This window comes from Heliangelus exortis, chromosome 7 (genome assembly GCF_036169615.1).
Source record: "Heliangelus exortis chromosome 7, bHelExo1.hap1, whole genome shotgun sequence".
NCBI lineage: Eukaryota > Metazoa > Chordata > Aves > Apodiformes > Trochilidae > Heliangelus > Heliangelus exortis.
The window spans coordinates 18,779,776-18,804,458 of NC_092428.1; the positions used below are offsets into that span (position 1 = coordinate 18,779,776).

A 24,683-nucleotide genomic window follows, 5' to 3' on the forward strand; every position below is an offset into this window, starting at 1 on the left:
CCCCCCGTCCGAGTTACAACCGGTTCGTGCCGGCACCGTCCACGGCCGCGCCCCGCCCCGCCGCTCCCGGGATGTGGGGTTGCCCCGGCTCTCCGGGGGCGGCTCCTGCCCCACGGGCCGCCCGCCGCTGCCGCCGCGGGGCGCAGGTAACGGGGACGGCGCCGGCGCCGCCCCGGGGAGACCCGGGCTTCGGTCGAAGGGCCGCGGGGGAGGGGAACGAGGGCCGGGCCGACGGGAATCGTAGGGGCTGGCGCCGCCACTTGGGTGGGCCCGGGCCGGTCCCCTGGCCGGAGGGGACAGCCCGTACAGGCAGGGGGTTCCGCAGCGCCCGGGCTTCGGGGAAAGGAGCTGGCTCAGGATCTACTGTCGCCCCTGAGTGCCCGCCGGGACGCCCTCGTCCCTGGTGGTGCCACTCGACGTTCATCCACCCCTCGGTGCCTGCTGTGAGCACCCCTCGGCGCTGGCTGCTCCCGCAGTCCCTTATGGGTGTCTGTTGGCATCCAGCGGGCACCCAGCAGTGGTGCAGTGCCTGCCGTGGGAACATGGGGTAGGGCTCCTATCGGCATCGGTGCTTGCCTCTTGCCGGCGTCTCGGAAGCCATGGCGTGACCCTGTGTGTGGCATCGGGCCGGCGAGGGCGACCTCTTGGCTATTGTCACTACGCGGGTGAGCGCTTCCCGTCCAAAGGGTCTGTCTGGAGGTGGTGGAAGGCGTCAATGTGTAACGTGGCCCTCTGGAGCGGAGGTGTGGGTTGGCTCCCGAGGGCGTGGGGAGAGGCGAGGCGGGAGCTATAAGAGCCCATCCATCCTCACCGAGGACCTGGCCAAGGAGCAAAGAGCGGTGGAGAGAGCAGACACCAAGGGGAGCCCTCCCAGGTTGGGATGCACTAGGCGGTGCACACCGTGCTCTCGTTTTTCAGAGGAGTTCTCTGGTAAATCAGATTGTCTGGTGGTTTATAGCAACGCTGTCTTACGTCTGTCTACATGGATGCATGCCAGGGACTGACAGGCATTTATATTTTCGGTGGAGGGGGGTCCATCCCCTCCCCTCTGGAGCAGTGAGGCTCTGGAAACAGGTAGGACTGGTTCTGCTGAGCTGACAGATACGGACAAAGCTGGCGGGTGCATGTGCTGCTCTGGTTGACGTTTTTTTTTTTACGTCTTTCCATTTTGCACAATGGAAAAACAGTTTTGTGTTATCTGTAAGTTTTGTTCTGGTATTTTGTTTCTTGATACTTGCAAGAACATTGCCTGAGAAATATAAATTTATATCAAATCTAATTCAACTTAAAATGAGTGGGGTTACCATTCTGGTTGGTACCGTCTTAATTTTACCAGTGCTTTGCAAAACTGGAATTAGCTGAGTGTTAATCACACTCAGTGATTCTGCTTACATTGGCTTTCTTTGCATCCATGTGCTGCTCATAGAAAGCAGGATACTCAACTGGACTCTGGTTGCTCAAATAAACTGGAAACAATCATGTTGCTACTGTCTTTCTCAAGACCCCCTTTGCCACAGATTAATACAAGTTTCTGTGCTGAGGGCTAATGTTTCAGTCACACTCTTGCTGTGTAGACCAGTTTTGTTTTTTTTTTTTTGTGTTCCTCTGTCAGCTTTAGCCCAGATTTTAAGATTTATAGAAAAGAGCTCAATATTGTGGTGCAGCTGCTCAGATGAAAGAAAATAGTTGCAGCCAGACGCCTCTCTTACCACATTAAAACTCTTGTTCAGTGTGTTCTCTAGGCTTTCTTTTTGATGTTGCTAGTAAAGGCTTTTCATCAAGCAGCTCTTGTCCTCTGATTCTTATTCGCAGTGAGTACAACTCACTGGAAAGCTTTTTCTGACCAAACTTCAAGTTACAGTTTAGTTCTTTATGCTTCATTTATCCGTTTTGGTATTTTTGATGTAGGCAAGTTTCCTGGCGTCTGAAACAACATCCTTAGGTTTGTGAACAGTAATATTGTGAACCAGTTTCCACCTGAATTTTAAACCCATGGTTGTTCATCTGTTTCCAGGATCACACAAGTCTTCCTGGATGGTTCCAAGTGAAAACAAAACTATTAAGTGCTCTCTTCTACGTGGGCTTCTGCTTTTTTTTTTTTTATTTTGATGCATTTATCTCTGTAGCCTGTGTCCTCCTTCCACACAGACAGAAAATGATAAAAAGCAATTTGGATCCCCCTCAAGTCAGTGCACAGATTCCATGCCCATGCAGGCAGTGTTTAAAATAGCAAATATTTAGTTCTTACTGTCAGCTCTTGTCTGTGCTACTGAAGTTTTATACCATGACTTCTTGTTTTCAGAGAAGCATTAAATCATGTACCAATAAAAGGTGTATTGAGATCCACAGTCCCAGCAGCAGCTTGGTTGACTGGGGTGTCTTTAACTAGATATTGTAGCAGAGGAATCTGGGGAGCAGTCTTCTCACACAGGGCTCTTGGCTGTTGTTCTCTCTTCAGGAGAACATCATGCTTCAGGGAAGTTAAAAACCATGCCTTATTTTAGGTAATAGGTATACAGTGGTATGAGGTGGAGGAGCAATTTCATTGAAGAAAGGGAAGGAGAAGCCAAGTCAAGTTGGCTCTTAAAAAACAAACTTTGGGATTTCATATATCTGTTTTCTCTTAGAGAATGATTTCTGGAGGGAAAATGGCAGTGGTTTTCACTTTTTCCTTGACAATTGAAGACTTTAAATGGTTTGAAGTGTATAGAAAATAGAGATGTTTTTGATGCATGCAAATTCTGGTTTTTTTTAGATAAAAGATGCAAGAGAGATCTGTGGTGAAAAATAGGAAGTGTCAGAATATAGAAGGTCAGCTCTTTTGCTGCCATAAGTTGGGAGCAGTTGGTTAAAGTCAATAAAGCTGTGCAGACTTGCAACAGATGGGGAACTGTTCCAGAGGTTTTTTTAGTCTATTAGAAAATACTATGTGACCTAAGACTATGAAAACTTTTCCTCCCCTGCCCTTGCTTCCTTCCCACCAAATGTTTAGAATAGCAGAACCGAATCAAGAGTTGTTTCTGTGCCAAATTTTATGGCATCAATATTGTAGAAATCAATATAACAGCTCAGATGTGTTTGTTTTCTGAAAATTCCTTTTTAAATGAGTACAAGCTAGGGTTATTCACTTTCTTTTTCCATTATTTTAATGGTTTTTTAAAGACTTCCTTGCATTATCTCAGTGGAAGTGTCTTCTTGAAGCTGTTTCTTATTTCCACCATTTTTATTCCAGTCAGGGACAAAACAAGCCAAGTGGCACTTATTAATGCATGGAGAGATGCAGATGTCAGCTATTCTGTGACTTTGTACAAACCATTTAAATATTTTGTGTAGAAATATAAGCATGTCTGAAATATATAACTTTGTAACATTTGTAACTGGAAATACTGATTCTTGAAGTGCTGTCAGTATGTTAGGCCAGTAAATCACTTCTGAAGGACCTAGAATGTTCAGGTTTGTTTTAGATTAGTAGATACTGTTTTTGTTATTTTGGGAGTCAAGGCTGCTGTCATCTGTTAATGAATTGAGGGGTATCAGTATTTCTCCACTGAGATAACTTGATTAATTCTGAAGTTACTCTGGAAAGATACTAAAAAGAAGGGATTTAGTGTGAAGACACCAGTTTTTCAGAGTTGTGTTCGTTTTTGTGGTGATACTTCAGCTGAAATCTTGCTTTTCTGCTCTTTTGCTGCAGGTGGAGTTGCCACATGAAGTTACATTTGTAGAAAGCCGAAGGACTTTTTTGTTGTCATCTGTAAGTATCTGCCCTCAGAGTAACATTTAAGTGTGTATCTGTAAACTAGAACTGACCTTTTTCATGTCTCTGTAGTAATTATTCCTCAAAATTTTATGCTGTAGCTTTAGTTAAGTGTTCCATGCAAATTCTTAATTTTCGGAGCAAAGACTGTGAGGAGTTTGAATGGCAGGTCTGTTATTGTTTATTTCCTTACACCTTTGCTTTCATACAGCAGTAATTTTTTTCTGTTTGTTCTGGGTTGTAAGTCAAATAGGCAGTGTGATGTGTTTATTTTTGTGCTTTGCCTTTTGGGGGGGTCTCCCAGAGCAGATCTGTTATTGCAGCAGACTTAACACATAGTCTGCTGTGAGAAGATAGTCCTTGAGAATATATCATGAAGAAAACCAGGGTAAGATCTGATCTGTTTCTATCTTACAGGGCAAAGGAAATAAAATTGTTGAGAATCACACGTCTGGTTAGTGAGAGAGCCAGGAACAGAACATGAGTTTTGTCATCATCACTTCAGCAGATTGCTTCCTGTAGAGGGGGAAAGCAGGTTAGTTGTGTACACAGGGGCTCACAGTGTCACTGGAGTCATCCAAACTCTGAACCAATTTAGTCTGGAAAATCTGTAAATTTTTTTTCCTAGATTTTATTTAAAGCCATAGATGCATAGATGATGCATAGATGATGGGTCTTGCCATACAGAGGAGGAAGGTGGTACTTAAAGAGTTCCAGCAGTCATTGCCAGCTTGGGGAAGGGTGATGTGTGTGAACTGCACAGAGGGCAGACACTGTAACTGATTGTAGGAGATTTATGTCTGTGCATCTAATGCTGTTGAGTCTTGGCATATAAGCCACACCTGTACACAGTTTTAGAACCTGCTTCATTTCCTGTTGTGTACAAAGCGATTTTTGGATGCAACATTCCTTTACACATAACCTATTACCTTTGACAGAACAGAACACTGAACTGTTATTTCTGGAATGTCAGTCTTCCTCTTGGCTTGCTGCTCCCAGAGTACACTGGTGGCAAACACCTTGCTAAAACACACAGTAATGTGCTGAGATTACAACTAAGTAGAGATTTATTTATTTTTTGACCTTGAACTAATACCGTTATACTTGTGAGGTCTTTTAAATCCTAAATTCTTTCTTGGAATTCTTTTATACTGTAGATTTTCTTGTCCTTCAAGCCTATGTGCTTCATTCAGCATATCAGAGGTCTTAACAGCAGGTGGCCATGTGATTCTGTCCTGGAACTATGGCTGATATCTATGCCTGAGGTTTTCACAAAGCCTATTTAGCATTCAGAAAATAAAAGATCCTCCCTTCCTGTAATGCAGTGCTGATGTATGCATGGCTTACTAATGCTTTGTGTACTGTTCTTTTATTATTCAGAACAGGTAGAAGTACCTAATGGTAACTTATGTCATTGCCTACATGCTGTGTTGCACTTATTTCTTGAAGGATGGTTGAGATAAGGCTCTATTTGAAAGTGTACAGCTCACTTGTGTTAGCAAACCTAGGTCAGCCACATTTCTAATGCTCTGCTCTATTTGTTTTTTGTTCCCACAGGTTCTCCCTGTACATCTGCAGTCATCTGAGAAGATGGTATTTCAGAAACCACCAGATGGTGGCTGGGGCTGGGTGATTGTTGTTGTTTCCTTCTTTACTCAGTTCTTGTGTTACGGATCACCGCTGGCGGTGGGAGTCTTGTATTTGGAATGGCTGGATACTTTTGGAGAAGGGAAAGGCAAGACTGCCTGGGTTGGATCACTAGCAAATGGAATCGGATTGCTTGCCAGTAAGTGTAGAAGCAGGATCTATCTGAAGTTGACATGTTTCTTTCTAATAGATGCTTTCATCCGTGTGTGCTGTTGGAATTGTATTAAAGACAACTGCAAATGATAAAATGAGAATACTGCAATTTTGTTTTAGGTCAAGACAGGTAAGATTACATTTACAGTTCCACTACATATGAACTGAGACAATGCAATGGTAAAAGAACAATAAAAATATTAACCTTAGAAAATTGAGGTAGATTGTGTTAGAATACACTAGGAAAAACAAACTCTGGGAAGCTGAACGGTAGTTTTGTTGATGAGATTATCTTCATTGTTTTAAAAATGAGGCTCCAATACTAACATTTGCATTAGTATTTTTAAAATCAGAGCAAGCTGCTAATCTGAAATGGTTCAAGTGCTTTAAAAACAAGAAGTCAATTAATAAGTCAGTTACTTGTTTTTCAGCTCTGGAAGTGTAAACCCGCCAGTTAGGATGGGTGAGGTCTTTTTTCCACTGTTTGAGGCAAAAATGCCTTTGAAGCCTGGAAAGTTATGGATAACAGTGGCATTAAATAAAACAACTTTACTGGAAGCCTTTCTTTAGTAAGACATTGTCACTTGGCGAGTTACATCAGGGATTTAGGGAAATAAAACACCACTTTGAAAGTCCATAGGCCCATTTTGTTGTTGTTTTAATATCAAGCATAGCTACTGTACTGGCTACTGTAACTAACTTCTGCTTTCCAGAGTCAGCAAGGGAAGTCTTACATTTCTGAAGAATTTGGAAAAAATTGCCTGTCAGCAGAGCAATTGCTGTGGACAATTACATAGCCTAATGGACAAAATGCAGCACAAGATTCTGGGGAGATCTCTCCCTAAAAAAAAGCTGATATTTAAATAGCTATACAGACCACTGCTTTGTATGACACTATAGCTGGCCTAATACCAGTGTCACACTCATATTAGGGTTTTATATCACTAGGCAGAACAAAAATGGGCAAGGGATCATTAACCACAAGAAGACTATATTCATTCCCAGGGTTTAAGTGGGGAAAGAACATCTTACTTGCTTATTTTGCTGTTTTAAGGGCATTAATTTCTAATATTAACAGATCTAGACCTAAATAAATTTGAGTGAGAGAATGAGGTGAGGGGAAAAGAAGGATAAACAAAATAATTACTGAAGAAAAACTAGGCAGAAGGGGATTGCAAAAGAAGAGGTGAAGAAAAACCTTCTCCCTGGAGAACAGAAGTTTCTGGCTTGCTTCTCTGACAAAAGCCTCAGCCCTTTTTCTCACATGTCCACACTATGCTAGTTTCCAGATTTCTTGGTGCCCTCTGTCTTGCCACTGTGAGCAATAGTCAGACGTGTCAAAATGTCACAGTCGTGTGAGCTGAAAAATTAGTATCTGGCTTACTAATTACTTTTTTTTTTTTTTTTAAAGAACTTGGACCATATCAGACTAACAGTTTGCTCTGATTATAAAATTGCTTTATAACAAATAGAAACTTCTGCGACTGAATAATACAAATAAAAGCTGCTATTGTGATTGCTTTTTCATAAGGAATGATTAAATTATTTTAAATTTTGACAGGTTAGGAGGAACGTTGCCTGTCATTGTGTTTATATTCTTTTGGTTTCGGATTTGGAAGCTTAATAATTATTCCTATTTTTAATACCTTAAAAAAAAAAGTGCAGTAAGGGCCATTTAATTGCATAGATATTGCTAGAGTGGACTGAAAACAATATATATACATATATATATATATATATATCTGAAATGGAAGGTCTTGCTGTCTTACTAAGCTGGGATCTGACCTTAATGATAACTAGATGATCTTTCGAGGTCCCTTCCAACCCCTAGGATTCTATGATTCTAAAGGGCATGTTAAGTAGTATAACCTCTACCTAAAACTAGAATGCTTTTGACAAGTCACAATTTTTCATAGAATTTTCATAGCAGGCCTTTTTCAGACTTTGTCACCAGCATAAAGAACAAACATTGTCAGTGTGGAACTGTTGACATAACACATTGTGAAGTTAGGCCTTCTTCATGAATATAGGAAAAGAGAACTTGGTTCTGTTCTCTGCTATTGTAGGTCCCAGTATTATAGGCCAGGTGTAACCATTGTTTTTTATAGTCTATATTAAGTAGCTGATCAAGGTAATAACATTTTTCTAAATTAGCATATTTTCATGTATGTGAAAAGATACTATCTATAGATTACTAACTCAACAGTCTCCACAGGCAAGCTGATTTCAGCAGCAATATTGCAAGTGTAAATGTTAGTAACAGGACAGCTTTACCCCAAAGCCTTTTGGTAGTCCCCTTGCTTTTTACTATGTCTAACTTGACTCTTTTAATATTTGTTGTTCTCTCCTTTGTCCCCCTTTGTTTCTGTTTCCAGTCTCTGACCCAGTTACCCAAAGATATATTTTCAAGTATTGGTACTTTTAAAGAAATCTGTATGCCGAAAATACTGTAATTCTCATTTATTTTAGAATACATATGTTTAGTGCGTTTTCCATCTGTTACAACTTTTCTGAGTAGTTAACTCCCTCCTTAAAAGTATGTAATCTTGTGATACAAGGTGCTTAGTTTCAGTTTTCAGATGATGATTAGTGTTATCTGTAAGTGATATGTTTCAAAGTGCCCCTGAATTAGTGGGTTACATCTCCAGAGACTGCAATCAAATTACCTCTAAGTTTTCTCTTAAGCCTGTACCTTGATACAGTTTTTTTTGCCATTGATACAGGAGACAGCTTCTCTTTTAATTAAAACTCTGTTGTGGGCCCTTTCCAAATTAACATCACCTTTCTGATGCTGTAGGTGCCAGACTGGAAAGATAAAGACAGTCTTGATAGATTCCCAGCTACATACAGGGAATAAGTTAGTATCCATTTTCTTCAGAAAGGTTTTTTCATTGATAGCACTGGAAATGACATTAGGTAGCTTCTGCAACACTGGGAGGTAAGTTCAGTAATTGCAGTATTAGTACCATAATTTCTCTAAATAAAAGGAAATGTCCTTATATATGTACCAGCTGGCACAGAAAAAGGTTCTTTGTGTCCTCTGTCCTTTCCTCTGTATATGTAGTCTTAAATATTTTTTGAAGAGGCTGATGCTCATGAGTCCTTTCATATTTGTGTATTGATTTGCTTTCTACTTTGTTTACTTCTGACTTGTGTAAGAGCTAAACTTAGACCTGTGACATAGAAAGCCAGTACAGCACCTTGTTTGTTGCAATGAGTTTCCTAGCTGACTGGTGTTCGATTTCTGTCCTCTTGCTGGCAGCAGAAACAGCACTGCTGAGGCCACTGTTTAGCCCTTCCCCCTTCCCCCTTCCCCCTTCCCCCTTCCCCCTTCCCCCTTTCCCCTTTCCCCTTTCCCCTTTCCCCTTTCCCCTTTCCCCTTTCCCCTTTCCCTTTTCCCTTTTCCCCTTTCCCCTTTCCCCTTTCCCCTTTCCCCTTTCCCCTTTCCCCTTTCCCCTTTCCCCTTTCCCCTTTCCCCTTTCCCCTTTCCCCTTTCCCCTTTCCCCTTTCCCCTTCCCCTTTTTCCCTTTTTCCCTTTTTCCCTTTTTCCCTTTTTCCCTTTTTCCCTTTTTCCCTTTTTCCCTTTTTCCCTTTTTCCCTTTTCCCCTTTTCCCCTTTTCCCCTTCTCCCTTTCCCTTGCCCTTCCCTTTCCCTTGCCCTGCCCTGCCTCCTCCTTTCCCTGCCTCCCTTGCCTGCCCCTCCCTTCCATGCCCTTCCTTTCCCTGACCTGCCCCACCCTGCTTTGCCCTTCCCTTCCCTTCCCTTCCCTTCCCTTCCCTTCCCTTCCCTTCCCTTCCCTTCCCTTCCCTTCCCTTCCCTTCCCTTCCCTTCCCTTCCCTTCCCTTCCCTTCCCTTCCCTTCCCTTCCCTTCCCTTCCCTTCCCTTCCCTTCCCTTCCCTTCCCTTCCCTTCCCTTCCCTTCCCTTCCCTTCCCTTCCCTTCCCTTCCCTTCCCTTCCCTGCCCTGCCCTGCCCTGCCCTGCCCTGCCCTGCCCTGCCCTGCCCTGCCCTGCCCTGCCCTGCCCTGCCCTGCCCTGCCCTTCATTGGAAGAACTGTGCCTAAACCAGTGACAGAAATGCATCACTGTCACTGCACATGGCAGTGGCAAGACCTCCTCTACAATATCAGGTGTCCTAATGCTGATCAGGCTATAGCAGATGTGGCACATATCTCCATGGATGGTGTAATTTTTGTTGCTTAGGAAGAAACTGAAAGAGCTTAGGATGTTTCTGTTACTAAAATAGCCCAGAGGAGAATATTTACTATGTTGTTGAAGACCATGTATTTTTCCTGCACCAAGTGTTCTTAATTGTCCATCTATTTGGAGCCTGAAATTAAATCCATGTTATACTTGCTAAAAGCAAAAGAAAGGCTTTGGTGTCTGTAATTGGCACCACAGCTGTTATAGTAAGTGTTGACTTCACAGTACTTGGCATAGCAAGCCAGATGAGCACTATGCCTCCCATTCCCCCTCTTCTTTAGTAATGGAGAAAGCAGAAAGGGAAGATTTCCCCTTGAAAGGCATTTCTTGGTAAATTAATGGGGTGCTTCTCTTAGTCTGAAGCTTCCAGTGTTAAATGTTTGAAAAGCTTGATTCTGTGTTTTCAAGCATCACTTTTACAACTCTGGAAAACCATTTGCAGCATCTACATATTTTTGGACAAAAGCCCTGCACATAGATAACCTTCACTGTAAATTATGGAAGCTTTACACAGTTTGTGGGCAAAGGAGAAGTTATCCCAAAGATTCCTTCAAAGATGAGAAGTATTTAATACCTTGTCAGGAAGGAGTGGTCAGTTGGGAGTGTGTTGCTATCCAGTGTAAGAAGGCTTTTTTCTGATCTATATTGTTATCTAAAGTACAAAAAATTGGAGAAAATTATATTTATTATGACCAGGTTTGTGCATTTAATATGCAAAATATATTCTTGTGTTCTGTCCAGTAGGTCTTACAGCCAGAAGCATGGCTTCTACCCTACAGTTTCAACAGGCTCAGACAGATACCAACAAGTAGTATGGGTCGGATTGATGCAGAAGATAACAAGAATTCAGTTGTCCGGTATTGTTTGTTTAGCAGAAGCTTTGCTGTGTCTATGAGGTGAAGGAGGGGAGGACCCTTGAGATGGGAAGCGAAGGAAAGGAGTGTTAGTTGGAAGATATTTTTCTCTTTATGTGAGAAAGCTGAGGAACAGTGTTAGTTTTTGATGTCCATTAAACAAACCAGCTTTGCACATTAGGAGGTCAGGAGATCAAGGTCTTTATAAAGTTCCTGTGTGAGCAACTGATGGCTTGTTTTCACATCTTGGGAAGGACTCACAGTCACACCCAGATCTCACCAAGTGTCATGTTTCTGATTCAAAAAAATCATGAAAATACATCAACATATAAATGATTCCTCCTAGGACTTCTTCCTCTTTGGTCTCTGTGTGAAGATCTAATGTGGGAGCTGATTTTTTTCTGCTGCTGCTTCCCATTTTGTTCAGGGATCTGCTTGACTGCTCCCCTGCAGGACCTGATAATTGTATTACTGGCTATAGAGCACTGGCAGGCTGTGTACTGGAGAGCAGTGGCTTTGCCTCTGCTGGTTTCTTAGGTCTTTCAGAACCATACAGTTTTCTTCCTAGAGGCAGCTGTCATTCTTATAAACTGGACTGGTATCTTATTTGATAGAGCTTGATGTAGTTTTAAGATGTATGATTTGCAAGAAAAAAGGTCCCAAGGGATTTTACTTCTAAAAGAGGTAAATATTGATCCATGTCTTCAAATACTATTCTGATAATAGTGTTAAGTCCCAGAGTAGCTCAGCAAACTGAAGAAAATCCTGGCTTAAAAGCCATTTTCTATGCTTCTTATTGAGGATTGCCCCTGGGATTTTATTTTCATGTTCACATTACTGTGAGAAATGCATTATCAGTGGAAGGATCTTTCTGTAAGATTCTAAACTAAATGAAAACCCTTATGTTTTCTGAAGAGCTGTTTTTTTATGTGTACGTAGACTCTTACTGTTCTTCAGAATGCCCAATTTGAACAAAATCCACAGGGCAGGACTTCACAGCCCAAGTTTCAGTCCCACTCTGGAAAAGATGGATGTTTGACGAAAATTAACTGTCTGAACCCATTGTTCTTGAATTACTTGTAGAGAATAACATGTTTTTGTACAGTGAACTCCTGGGCAAATACCATGGTAATAACCAAAGGTACTGTGCACGGTGGGAGTAAAATGTCAGCTCTTTGGGAAACACAGAAAGGAAAGGAATGCAAGGAGGCAGGGAAAATAACAAAGATGTTGGCTGTCATGGGGGTTTTCTTTTGTGACTTATTTTCTGGCAGTACAATGAGGGAAGTGTGAAAGTAGGACCTAGCGTGTAGGAGAAGACAGAGCTGGTTTTCTTTTCATCCTGGAGATCTTTAATAACTATTTTAATGCTTATGCTGGAGTTCTTTCTTATAAGCAGGGTCATTGCTGAGCTGCCAGATCTCTTGCTGTGTGAGATGACACATTAATACTGAGCTTATTGGAGCAGGTTCTTTAGTTTTGTGCAGGTTGTTTTCCATGTCAGAGCAAAAAAGATCTCTTTGTACTTTCTGTTCTCCTTTGGGATTATTTTGTGTAAATGGGAGAAGCTAGAAGAGCATCTCCTTGGACCCTGTCAGAAGTGCTTTTGATGATGTTGCATAGGCGAGTGTCCTTGTCAAATTATGAAGATAAGTTTTTCAGCTCTGTGTCTCCCTTTTTTGGCTTGGAGTCAGAGAGGGTCCAGCTTCACCTCAGATCCTCTAGTAGAGGTCAGGCGATCTGTACCAGTACCACCACCCCAGAGTGGACAGTGGCCTTCTAAATGTAGCTGTGTCACAATAGGATGAACAGGTGGAAGGGAAATCCTGATTATTCTAGCAATGTAGTGGGTGAGACATAAAGACTAGGAAGAGTGCAAATTTCACTGCTTAATTAAATTATGTTAACACTACCTAATGTTCTTTTAGTGTAGAAGAATCTTTTATGTAATACAGATTCAATCCTTTGTTTATTTTTATATCCTGTGGTTTTAGGAAACATACCAATCTTAATTTGCCAGTTCTAGTAATTAAATCTGAGAACCAGCAACAATCTGACACTCTCAGCTCTTGTTCTTGGCAAGATGCTCTGCCCAGGTTATTCTGGCTGACTTCCATTCCCACAGCATGCTGACTCTTGAGAAGCAGTCAGTGCTCACATCTTCCCTTTTCATCGTTTCCAAAATCCAAATAAACCCCACTTTGGCAGAACATTTTTCTCTATTCTTCTTTAACTCTGTCTGGAGAAGCTCCAGTTCAGACCTGTTTCCCTCTATATTCCTTGGACAGATCGCTCTTACATGGAACAAAAGTTCTGACTGTCTTGTGTTCGAGGATTGTTTCACCTGCTAATGAATCTGTACTCCTGTCTGCCAGAACTGCTTGTCCCATGGCTGCTAACCACACACAGACCTTGCCTGCATTCCCAGCTCCTCTCTGCAAACCTAGGCAAGCACCATTCTCAGCTCCAACTGTTGTTACCTCCTATCACCTCTCTGAGCTCACCTCCCATCTCCTGGGAATCTCAGCAGTGTGTGAGTCAGGGAGAACCAAACTTAGTGAATGACATACTCCAAAGTTACTGCTTTTGCAGGCCATATTGACTGTGGAGTGTTTTCGTGTCACTGTGAATAAGATGCAGGTGAGGTGGTCAGGGTTTGGTGTTTTTTGTTGATACTTAAACAATACCATTCATCTCTGTATCTAATTTCGAGTCTCAGAGGAGTTGCCCATGAATATAAGCCCATGAATTTTTGTAACTGTAGGATTTCAGATGAGAGTTTTTCTTTTGCAAGCCAAGTCCCTTGCTTCTTGCTTATTTATGCAGGGCATCAAGCTTGCACACTACTGCAAACTAAAAGGTGTATTCCAGGCCACACAGCTGAAAATAAGTGCTTGTTCTACAATTTCTATGAGAAGAGAACTGGCTGAATAGAGTCAGAGTACGAATATTGCCTGCACTTAGCTCTTGTTCTGAAGAACCAATGTACCAGGAAATATTGGGGAGGGTGGGGTAAAGAGTGGGAGAAGCCTCTCTGGACATTGCTCTGGACATTCTCAGTTAATACTTTTTAGTTTCTGCAGTTTGACAGTAGAAACTGAGATTGGTAGTAAACAGTTATTTAGTAGAATGACTAATACATGGGTATTTAATTCCCTAGAAAAGTAGAGATGAGTAGTGGTTGTCTTTTTCTAGTATATTTGCAAGTATTTCCTCTGTATAAGCACCAGGTGGCATTTGTAGCATGATTACAATCAGAAGTTAACCATTTTTCCATTTCAGTTTTATAAATCTCTTATATTGAGCACAGATACCATTTTTTTCTGGAACAGTTTTGTAGCTCTGTCAAAAAATACCTGCTTGGCTAAAGCCTGGCTCATGGTCTAACTTCTTTTGGTACCTAAAGAGAAAGATCATTTTCAGAGACTTTGTGCAAGTCCCTACCAGTGCATACAGTCTGCTATGGATGTATCATCCTGTATTTACTGTTGGTGTTGCTTGCTGTCCCCCTCCCAACCTTTGTACCTTTTTGTGGTCTTGATGTCAGTTTCTCCTTGAGAAGAAAAAGTCTTGCAAGCCTGATCTTGCATATTTTTGCAACTAATTCTTTTTAAAGATTCCTGTAAAAAATTAGTATTCTGAATTGTTGTTTAATATATATTTAAATAATTATTGCTAGAAACATTTCTACAGACATATTTTTTAGAAGTTCTCACTGATGCTGGTATTTACTAGGAATATTTTTCCTGCTTTTCCTCTAGGTCCTGTTTGCAGTATATGTGTATCATCTTTTGGAGCAAGACCAGTAGCAATTTTCAGTGGCTTTATGGTGGCTGGGGGCCTCATGATGAGCAGTTTTGCACCTAATATATACTTTCTATATATTTCGTATGGGATTGTTGTTGGTAAGAAACACCTTTCCTTGATATAGAGAATTAATCTTTAGTATTTTGAGTCTTGATTTATGAATCTGAAATGGGAAACTGATTCATGAAGGCAGTGGTATTTTTGGACTTGATTCATCAAGCAATACTTTACTCTGGGGGAGAGGTGTTGTACAGGCACATTGTCACCATGTATGAAAGATAAAGGCAATACATATGTTCATCAGAATTTGAAAACAATTTGTCTTCTGTTGACCTGATTGTTAGAGACGAAGAAGCTGAAGATCTTCTGCAGGCATGATGTGCCAGCCTTAAAAGAATAACACCTCTTCAGCAATGAACTCATTCTAATTTGATGAATTAGGGTTCATTAGGGAGCAATGTTTTCTCCACAACACTGTGAAAGTCCTGTTCTTCTAGCAGGTGGTGACCTGCCCCTCTGTGCTGGGTCCCTGCTGCCCAGCCAAGTGCCTGGGTTCCTGACACAGTTAATTTGATACCAGCCCCAGAGCAGCTCTCTGCAGCAGCCTGCTGGTTTGGGCACAGTGCCACATGGACTCAGCTTTGCTGTTTCCTGGGGCCAGCCCCTGGACTGAAGGCTGCAATAACCCTTCCACGTAGCACAGAACCTGAGCTGGTGAGCTGCTCAAAGCCAGGCTGCACCATGCAGGTTCTGCAGCCAGGGATGGTAGGAGGAGAGGGAGATGGCACAGTGCAGGCAGCCCAAAGGCTGTGGCAGTATGAGACTGGTATGGCTGATGCTGAGACAGAGTTAAAAGGTACCTCTGTACCCAGGGTGTGCTCTCTGGGGAACTGAAAAAGGGTGTTCATTTCCCAGAGTATGCTGAATGTTTTATTTCTGTCTTTTCCTCAAGGGCTTGGATGTGGCCTTTTGTATACTGCAACAGTTACTATCACTTGCCAGTATTTCGACAAACGCAGAGGCCTTGCACTTGGTCTGATTTCAACAGGTATGACTTTTATCATTCTCTCTACCTTTTCAATTCTGATGCAGCTAGTTACTCTGGCAATAAAGAACAGCAGATTATATTTTTCTCGGTTACTTCCTGAAGTACTTCTTAATTCAAATCATCATCGGCAGTGAAAAGATAAAATCAGGCTTCAGATAAAATAGTAGCTATGCTTGCAGGTGTAGATATTCACTAAAATGGGAGCAATTTAATGCATAGCTTGGCCTATATGCCATGGGTAATAAGAGAGGGAACTTTCCACAAGGCTCTTTTCTCCCTCTTCTCTCTTACATGAAATCAGAGGTGAGAAGGAGTATGGAGATGCAGGATGTAAATGCTGGGTCAGCATAACCTCACATTATCTGTATCTTTAAAGGAGTATTTGAAGTGCTTACATTTGTAAATCTTTTCATTTTCATTCAAAAGGAGACTAAATTCTGAGATCTTCCAGAAAATTATTCCAGCTTTTTGCCCATATATGTTCAAGGGATCCTAGAAAAACCAACCTCTGATAATCCAAGGAAAGGTCTTTGAAGGACACTCAGCAGTCCTTTTCATCCAGTCTCTGGGTCTTTAGGTTGTTTCATGTTGTCCTTTACACCAAGAGGAGTTACTAAATTAATGGACCACATAGGAACTGCTAAAGGAGGCTGTTGTCCCAAGTATCTGTTAGTGAGAAGCTGGTTCAGTACAATCAGTGCTGGGAGATATTAATGCCAGATCCACACCAGTGGAATAAAAGGGAACTTCTGCAGAAGTGTTCCTTGAAATAATTTTCAGTGGCTTTTGTTGGGTTTCCAGGCAGTTTGTCTTAAGGCCTGACCTAATTGAGCCTTGGTTAATTTTAATACCTGGAAGACAAAACTAGAGTAAATTTTATGATGTTTTTTTGCTGTGGCTAGTACTGAAATTTATAGATGGTTTACCATACCTGTGTCAGTTATATTTAGCTGCTGAACTATAGAAGTTTGTTAGTGTTGAAGAATGTTCTCAGTTTCTGTTTTCCTTTTATAGGCTCAAGTGTTGGACTCTTCATATATGCAGCATTGCAAAGAGAGCTGATCGAGCTGTATGGACTGGATGGTTGTCTGCTAATCGTTGGTGCATTATCTCTAAATATATTAGCATGTGGCAGCCTGATGAGACCATTGGAGTCATATGGTTCCCCTCCATCAGAAAAATCATGTGTAGACAAAGTCCCAGATCAATATTTTGCTTACCATGAAAAAGAAAAGACTGTTGAAGAAAATATAAGCATCCTTGAAAAGGGCTATGTTGACGAAAGATGTGTGAACACACCTGATAACAAGCAGGATTGCATTTTAAATAAGAATGTATTAAGCTCGATAAATGTCAATGAGAAAGACACTTACAAAAAGAAAGTTGTAGAACAGACAAACTTCTGCAAGCAACTCGCCAAAAGGAAGTGGCAGCTCTATTTGAATTACTGGGAAGAAACTGTGGTTCTTTTTAAGAACAAAGTGTTCTCAGCTCTCTTTGTTGCCATCTTGCTCTTTGATATTGGTGGATTTCCTCCTTCTCTGCTCATGGAAGATATAGCAAGAAGTGCAAATGTTAATGAAGATGACTATCATATGCCCCTTATTTCCATTATAGGCATTATGACTGCTGTTGGCAAACTTATTTTAGGAATACTGGCAGATTTTAAATGGGTTAACACTTTATATCTATATGTAACTACCTTAATAATGATGGGACTGGCTTTGTTTGCAATTCCATTTGCCAAAAGTTACCTTACATTAGCGATGCTTTCTGCAATTTTGGGTTTTCTGACTGGGAACTGGTCAATTTTTCCATATGTAACAACAAAGACTGTGGGAATTGAGAAACTGACCCATGCATATGGAATACTGATGTTTTTTGCTGGACTTGGAAATAGCCTTGGACCACCAATTGTAGGTAAGGTCAAGGTAAATATTATAAAATGAACATGAGCTTGTCTGGATGAGACAAAATGAGATTTGCTTATGGGTAGTTCTAGCTGGTCCCAATGACAACAGAAAGATGAAATAAAAATCTTCAAAAAAATAAAGCCTGGTTCACTTGATCTGGCAAAGCTGGTTATGTTCTGGTTTTGGCTTTGATAAAAAGTCCATTTTGTGTCTTAAGAGGTCAAGCTGCATTTTAGCTTTGGCTTTTTTGGGGCAAGTTGTTTGTTTTGGTTTTTGGTGGGGTTTTTTGGGGTTTTTTTGTGAGTTTTCTCTGACTTGTAGTGCTGTGTTTACACTCCTGACTGATTCTTTTCTCTTATTTTCACCCTCAGGCTGGTTTTACGACTGGACACAGGAGTATGACACTGCGTTCTATTTCAGTGGCCTTTGCGTCTCACTGGGTGGATTTCTGCTGCTGTTGGCAGCACTACCTTGCTGGAATGCCTGTGCCAAGCAGAGCTCAAAGATGCCTCCAAATACTTACTCCTATAAAGTTGCATTTAGCACTTAGGTGACAACTGGAAAACACTTTGTGCTTTTTTATATGGTATAGCAAAGTATTTTAGTAATTTTCCACTTATTTATGAAGCCCCAAATCCTCTTCCACTAGAAAAATTCCATTTTTGCTTGTTGTTCACTTTCTTTTTCTTCTTTTATTTCTTTTTTTTATTTTTGAGAACAGTCTTATTTCGTCTACTATACACTGTGTTTCCAGCCTTGTGTCTACTGTCATTTCTTTTCACTCTGTAAGGGATATATTCAGCTTTATTATCAGCTGAACTTTTCTTTTTAAGGGAGGGGGGGCAGTTCAGAAGAGTGAAAACCTTGAAGCAACAATGAGACCTGATCCTGATAGGCTGACATTTCTGTCACCTATATATTGATTTGCACAATCAGACTTTATAAAACAAAAAAAAATTGCCTTACTAGAAGGTAATGCTGTGGCAAGGTGCTTATAACATCATGCTTAGATTAATTTTTGTCTTTGTGAAGTTTCTCCAATTTACAGTGAAGTGCCAGTTGGGGGAGGGAGAAGAGGGGGAGCAAAACCGACCTTGCGTCACATAACTGAAGTAAACTTCCTGGGGAAAGATTCTTATGACTACTGCAACTAAGAATGATGTTTATAAATATTGCACATTTTGTGAAGTCTGTTTATAAAACTGTTGAACCAAAACCTTTTAAACCAAGGAATAAATATGATTGTTGAAACCTTGAAAAGAAATGTTGGCTTGGTTATGGAAATTCATAATCTTTTGACTGAAGCTGGAGGTGTGCTCACAGGAGCCCACAGGTGAGTGTTTCTAAACAGGTCATGTTCAGTCTGGAAGTACTGGGGCCATCTGTTATGGTACAGCTACAGTTCAGTGATTGAACTTGCTGTGAAGAGCTTAGCAGTAGAGATTTCAACAAGGCAGACCTGATGAAAAAGAAAAAAAAATGATAGCAATGTCATCTTTGCTCTGTCATTTTTTTTGAATGGACATAGCAAGGAGAAAAGTTATTAACAGAGAACATGAAAAAGCATGGATGGTAACAGAAGAGGTATAGGAGAAGCTGAGGTGGAAATAGCTGCAACACTTGGACACCAAACAGGCCCGTGAAGGGAAAGCCTCTGAAACTGCCTGGATGCCTTCTAGCTGTGTGCTAGCTCTGTGTGTGTTTTGGCTTTCTGCTTTTTGTTTAACCCAAGGCTGGCATGACTGGGGCAAATGCTGTGTGATGTTGAAGTCTTTCCTGAGCCAGGCAGGTGCTAGAGCAGAGGCAGGGTGACTTACCTGGCTGGCACTGCCCTGCATCCCATGCACAGTTGCTGTTGCTTCTTCAAAGCTTCTTCCACACCAAAGCTGTGTCTGGTTCCCTTGTGTAGTAGTCACAGAATCTTCTGTCCATCTGTGGCACATCCTGCCTGGTTTGGTTTCTTGGTGTAGATTTTAAGTTTAATGGAGCTTGTTGGACAATCTGGGATGATGTGGAAGTTCTGAGGTGCTGAGTTATTCTCTGTAAATGCCCATATAGTTCTTAGCAGTACTATTTACCTCATGTGTGTGGTGATTCGTGCTCATAAATGATCCTTAAAGATAAAAAACTGGCATGTAATGAGCAACCTTTGTTGTCAGTGTGCTATGCACAGAGTTACTGTGTTTGCACACCTCATTAAACAAGAGCAATGTAACATCTGAGTGGGGCAGATGTAAGCACAAGTAATATTCCCTCTTCTGGTTCCAGACAGGAAAATTCAGCTTGGCTTCAGACCGTTTTTGGTCAAAATAAAGGTATAAAGGTGCATTTAGTTTGGGTGGGGTTTTTTTGTTTGTTTGTTTGTTTGTGTTTTTTTTTGTCAGCTGTGTGTAACTACTCTGTGAGGTTTTTGGGTTTTTTTCCCTGTGGAAAAAATACTGGGTATTTGGTATAGGCATAAATGCCATTTCAGTTCCAAATTGGAGATTTGGGTATCTGATGTGGCTTTGCATTCATTCTATGTGCTGTATGACAGCTGTATTTCAGCTCAGGCATATACAAGTAGAGCCATGTTTTACACATCTTAAAAAACTGGTGATACACTGGATATAGTCAGGGTATGTGTGCCTTCAGATTAATCTATTTTAAAGTCTCTCACTTCCTGCCAACAGTGCATTCTGAGCACTTTAAATATGGAACTGATGTTAAATTTGATGTCAGTGTGTTTAAAAAAAAAATCAGCTAGAATAAATGTTGATGACTGAGCAATATGTAGCACACTTTTGCAATGGAAATGGAATCTATTATTAGGCAGTTTGATATGTTTGAAAATATGACTAGTGATCTGTGATAGTTCCCTGATGTAACCAGACCCAGCAGTGAGGAAAGAGTCCTGGCTGCTAAATTTTATGTTGCTGTTGCAGGCAGTACGTGTCCCTAGCCAGTTCGAGCACTGTGACCATACTAATCTTGACTTTAATTGATGAACAAGATCTAAGATTTGATGTTTTGGTTTTGTTTTTTAGTTCCCTATTAATGCAAGCTTACTTTCAAATAAGAGATTTCAAGATATCCAGCATCTTGAGTATTATCTGAGAGCCTTTCCTCCTGTCTTCCTTCCATTCTTATGTTGGCTGATTTCCAATCTGCTGGTACCTCTCCAGTCAGCCAGAACTGCTGATAAGTGGCAAGTGGCTTGGTGAGCATCCCCACCAACTCCTTCAACACTCTTGGGGGCATTCCATCTGGCCCCATAGATTTGTGGATGTCTTCTATATGGTGTAGCAGGTCACTGACCATCTCCTCCTGGATTATGGGGAGGTCATTCTGCTTCTGATCCCTGTCTCCTAGCTTAGGGAGTTGGGTTTCTTCTTTATAACTTGTAGCTTTTGCTAAAACTAGTCCAGCAAATCAAATTTGTTCCAGATATGGAACAAACCATGATAACAAAAATTTTTTGTTGCTTTTTTTTTTTTTTTCCCCAGCTTCCTGTTTTTTTGAGAAATAAATGTGGGATCTGCTAAACTGAAAGAAAATTCTCCTTATTTATTACTTCCTGATTACATTTAAATGCATGTTCAGTAATTGTAGTCAATTAACTGAGTCATGTTGCTTCACTCTTGCTGTAGTGCCTTAGCAAAAAATCCAAGTACCCTTAACCATGCATGAAAATACCTGCAGCAGAGGCCAAATATTTTTGAGTCAGTCTGCATTCCAGTGGAATTGTAATGTTAGAAAATACCAAGTTCTAGTGCTGTAACCCACTTTAAAGAGGCAAAGATGCTGCTTAAGAGTGCAGAGGATTTTCTCCTTGAGATTGAAGAAAGTGAGATGAAGCAACCAGCAGCAAATGACAAGGAAATTCTTATGAAAAGAAGAAGAAATTCTTTTATAAATACAAGCTTTCAGCCCAAAGTGCTACTGCCATTACATCCTTTTTTTGTGCAAACTACAAGAAGCAGATTGCATACTTGAATTTCTGGCAGTGATGGTAAGACTTTGGGGAGGGAGGGCAGTTTTTCTTCCCATGTTGAATTTTATTTCTTTCTGTGTTTTTTTCCAGTAAGCAATATACACTGTATACACTGGCATATGAACTCAAATAAGGAACAGTGGTTAGTGTCTAGTTGCAGAATAGCCCCTGTGTCTGTGCTTAGCTGTAACAGACAGTCTGTACTTGGTACAGCTGTGCCTCCATCTACTTTGGATATATTCTTCCTCTCAAATTTATTGTCTGTGTCAAAGTCTGGGATTTGCTTTCACTCAGATCCCTGAGTAGACAGTTCAGTTATCAGCCTTATTAATGTATCAGCCTTATTAATGTGTGGCTTGAACTTAATGGTATAGACTGAAACAGTTTTTAAATAATTGGTAAGGCCTGGAAAAGAGCTTTACTTGCTTTATTATGATAGTTTTGAGCCCACAGCTGTTTCTGTTGATGTTCTGCTCTTTAGCTGCAACAGCAAGATAGTGCCTTTAGAAAATGAAGTAATACTGAATTTTGAATGCTGACTTGTTTTCCCTGGAACAGCCTCAAGAAAATTAAGGGGTTTAGGTGGGGGATGGAGATTAGAAGAAGAAAAATTAAATTCAAAACAGGAAGCAGAGACAGGCAGGCTCCAATCCAGCCTTCATGAGGAGTGATGACAATTATTGATCTGTCACTTGCCAGTTGTTTTTAGTTCTGCAAAACTGCCCAGGAAGCGTGCAGTGTTCTGCATGCTTTTCTAAAGCCTTTAACAGAAAAGTTATTCTCGAGAGTTTTAATAGGCTGGGGGGGTAGGTAAAGGAAAGCATGCAGTCTGAACATGTGCCTCCCACTGTTTCCTTGAGCAGTTCTCCACATGTCTGTAATTCAGCTGCCTGGAAATAGGCTCTTCTGAGCCACCACAGGACACCAACATCTCCCTTGCCAGAGATGGGCGCAGATAGAGAAGCAACTCCAAGCTTGCCAGGTTTGCTCACATAGTGCTGCATCTAAAGCAACAAAGAGCCTTCCGTGACTCAGGAGATACTTGCTCAGGCTCAGCACCAGCCTTACATGTGCCTGGCTGATGGAGGAGGGGGCAGTTCTCTGGTGCTGGCTGTGGAGACAATACCTGCCTTTGCCCCTGGGCATCCGTACCCCAGGGAGACCATCTGATCAGTTGTGAGCAGCAATCACGTTAGGAAGGGCAGTGCTGGCAGCTGGACAAGAGTTTGCCTGGAAGAAGAGGTTGTGGCTTGTGTACTCCCTCTGCAAGCACAGCGAAAAGCGATGCGTGTAGCAGCAAGGGAGAGCTGCTTTCTTGTCAGGACAGTAATTTTTCCTTTTTGATGATATAGCTTGGTAAGTAGACATAGTTGGCAGTCAAAATATTGTGATGAAGGATATGTGGCAGCCACCCTAAAAGTCTGTACTACAGCTTTTAGCAGCTAAGATATGGGAAAATGTATAATGAGATGATAGCAACTAAAATAAAAATGCAATTTTTTTCCCTGTGTGGATTTTTTTTTGTTGTAGCTCCTGTTTCCATTTTTTCTTTTTATTTGAGGCTCACTGTAATTTCTCTAGCAGCTCCATATACTTTAAAATGTGCAGTCTTTTGGAACTTATTTTTTCAGTTTAAAGTGACTCATGATGTACTGGAATAAAATACACAAATGCTGTGCTCTAGGGTGGCAAAGAAAACTTGCTTTGAAAGTCAGTAAGATGGGTTTATCTGATGGAAAGTTATCTGTGTGTATCTGTCCCTGGCTGTTCTTTTGTGATAATTCAGGGTTGCTTTTATGGGGTAAGAGCACACGGGCTGTCAGGGCTGAAATGGTTCAACCATTGCATCATAGTGCAATTAGCAAATGATAACATACAGAAAGGAAGCAATACATTACTGAATGGGACCATTTTGAGTCAAGGAGCAGACAAAATAATTTTTCTGTTTTCCTTCTCTTCAGACAAATTGCCAGAGCATTTTACCGTTTCCAGTCTTGCTGAAGTTGTCAGCTCTAAGTGGAAGAGGTCAGCACTTGGCATGGGTCCATAGGTTTGTCATGGTGCTTCATCCTGTTTTTTCAGCCATATAAATCTCCGTGTCAGAGAAATATTGTTCCTATTTATGCCAATGACTTCTGTCTGAGCTCCCCGCCCAATACAGACTGTGCTTTTCAAAGCAGCTCTGAACAATGTGTTGAAGTTCTATGTCTCCTGCTGCAACATCAGCAAAGTCTTATGCTCTGTTGTCTCACAGTGCCTTTTCCACCTGCCTCAGCTCCTATAGGGTCTGTCTGCCCCTTTTACCCCACACTGCACCAGTACTGGTGAGGGGAAAGAGATGCAATGCTATAGGGCTCTCAGCTAGGAGAGGCTGACTGGCTGGTCAGGGCACAGCTGCTGATTTGCTAGTTGTGAAGCTGAGAAAAAAAACCAAACCAAAACAAAGAGAAAAACAAAAAAAAACCCAACACCATTAGCTGTGAGGTTGTCTTGTGGCCTTCTCTTTCACTGTGTTGTTATTTATTTTGGTATGTGGGACAAAAAGGTTTTTAAAGCACCACAGATCACCCATAGGTTGATATGTAAACTTGTAATGTACAGTGTTCTGCATACAACAGTCAGTGCATAATCTGCCTCCATCAATGGCATGATTTAGCAACTCCAGCAGACTAGTTCCAGAGGGTCTGGAGTGTTTACTACAGTTGAGAAACATTTAGGGATGTTTTAATGAACTGATTAATTTGTATTTATGGTGTTCTCTGACCTTATGACACACTGGAAGGCTTTTTCTTCTCTGCAGTTACCCACTTGAAAAAATAAGAAAAACACTGAATACATCAAGGCCTCAAGACAACTAAAATCAAAGCATCACAAATTCTGTTTCAGGATAACATCAGATACCAGAAGACAAGCAGTGGGACTGAATCACAGCACTTACGGGTGTGCAATGTTTTAAATGAAAACCACATGGATTGACTTTTAATCAGCATTGTATACCCATGTGTCCTTGAAAAGTTGCTTTTGAAGTTGTCACTGGATAATGAGAATCATGTCATGTAAGGGCTGTCCAGCAGCTGCAAGTGGATTGAATTGCTTTTTTTTCAGGTCATGCTTTATGGATTTATTTATGAACCCCATGATTCTACCCTGACTGAGCATTCAAGGCTCCAAGCCTGGTCTTTGCAAGCTACTTTTCAGCTGGGATCAGCAGGGCTGATTTTCTGAGTGTTTACTTCTCATCCAGAGCCACTGCAGCCTCTCCAGCTGGATCTTGGCCACAGCAGGACTGCCCACACTGCATCCCCACCAAGGCTTCCCCGCAGGGGACACA

General features: G+C 41.3%; 1 protein-coding gene across 6 annotated transcripts; it reads left to right on the plus strand.

Annotated features, from left to right (window-relative positions):
* Positions 1 to 29: 29 nt before the first annotated feature.
* SLC16A9 (solute carrier family 16 member 9) lies at positions 30 to 18,643 on the plus strand. Of its 6 annotated transcripts, none has more exons than XM_071749195.1 (8): positions 30 to 146; positions 3,695 to 3,754; positions 4,175 to 4,292; positions 5,315 to 5,543; positions 14,373 to 14,516; positions 15,371 to 15,466; positions 16,481 to 17,386; positions 17,751 to 18,643. In XM_071749195.1, the coding sequence occupies exons 4-8, from the start codon at positions 5,348 to 5,350 to the stop codon at positions 17,927 to 17,929; spliced, it is 1,521 nt and encodes a 506-aa protein (XP_071605296.1). In that variant the 5' UTR covers positions 30 to 146; positions 3,695 to 3,754; positions 4,175 to 4,292; positions 5,315 to 5,347; the 3' UTR covers positions 17,930 to 18,643. The 6 variants fall into 6 exon arrangements, with proteins under 6 accessions (XP_071605296.1, XP_071605300.1, XP_071605297.1 ...); XM_071749196.1 differs by lacking the exon at positions 30 to 146 and adding an exon at positions 723 to 1,074; XM_071749194.1 differs by lacking the exon at positions 30 to 146 and adding an exon at positions 723 to 930.
* Positions 18,644 to 24,683: the final 6,040 nt, after the last annotated feature.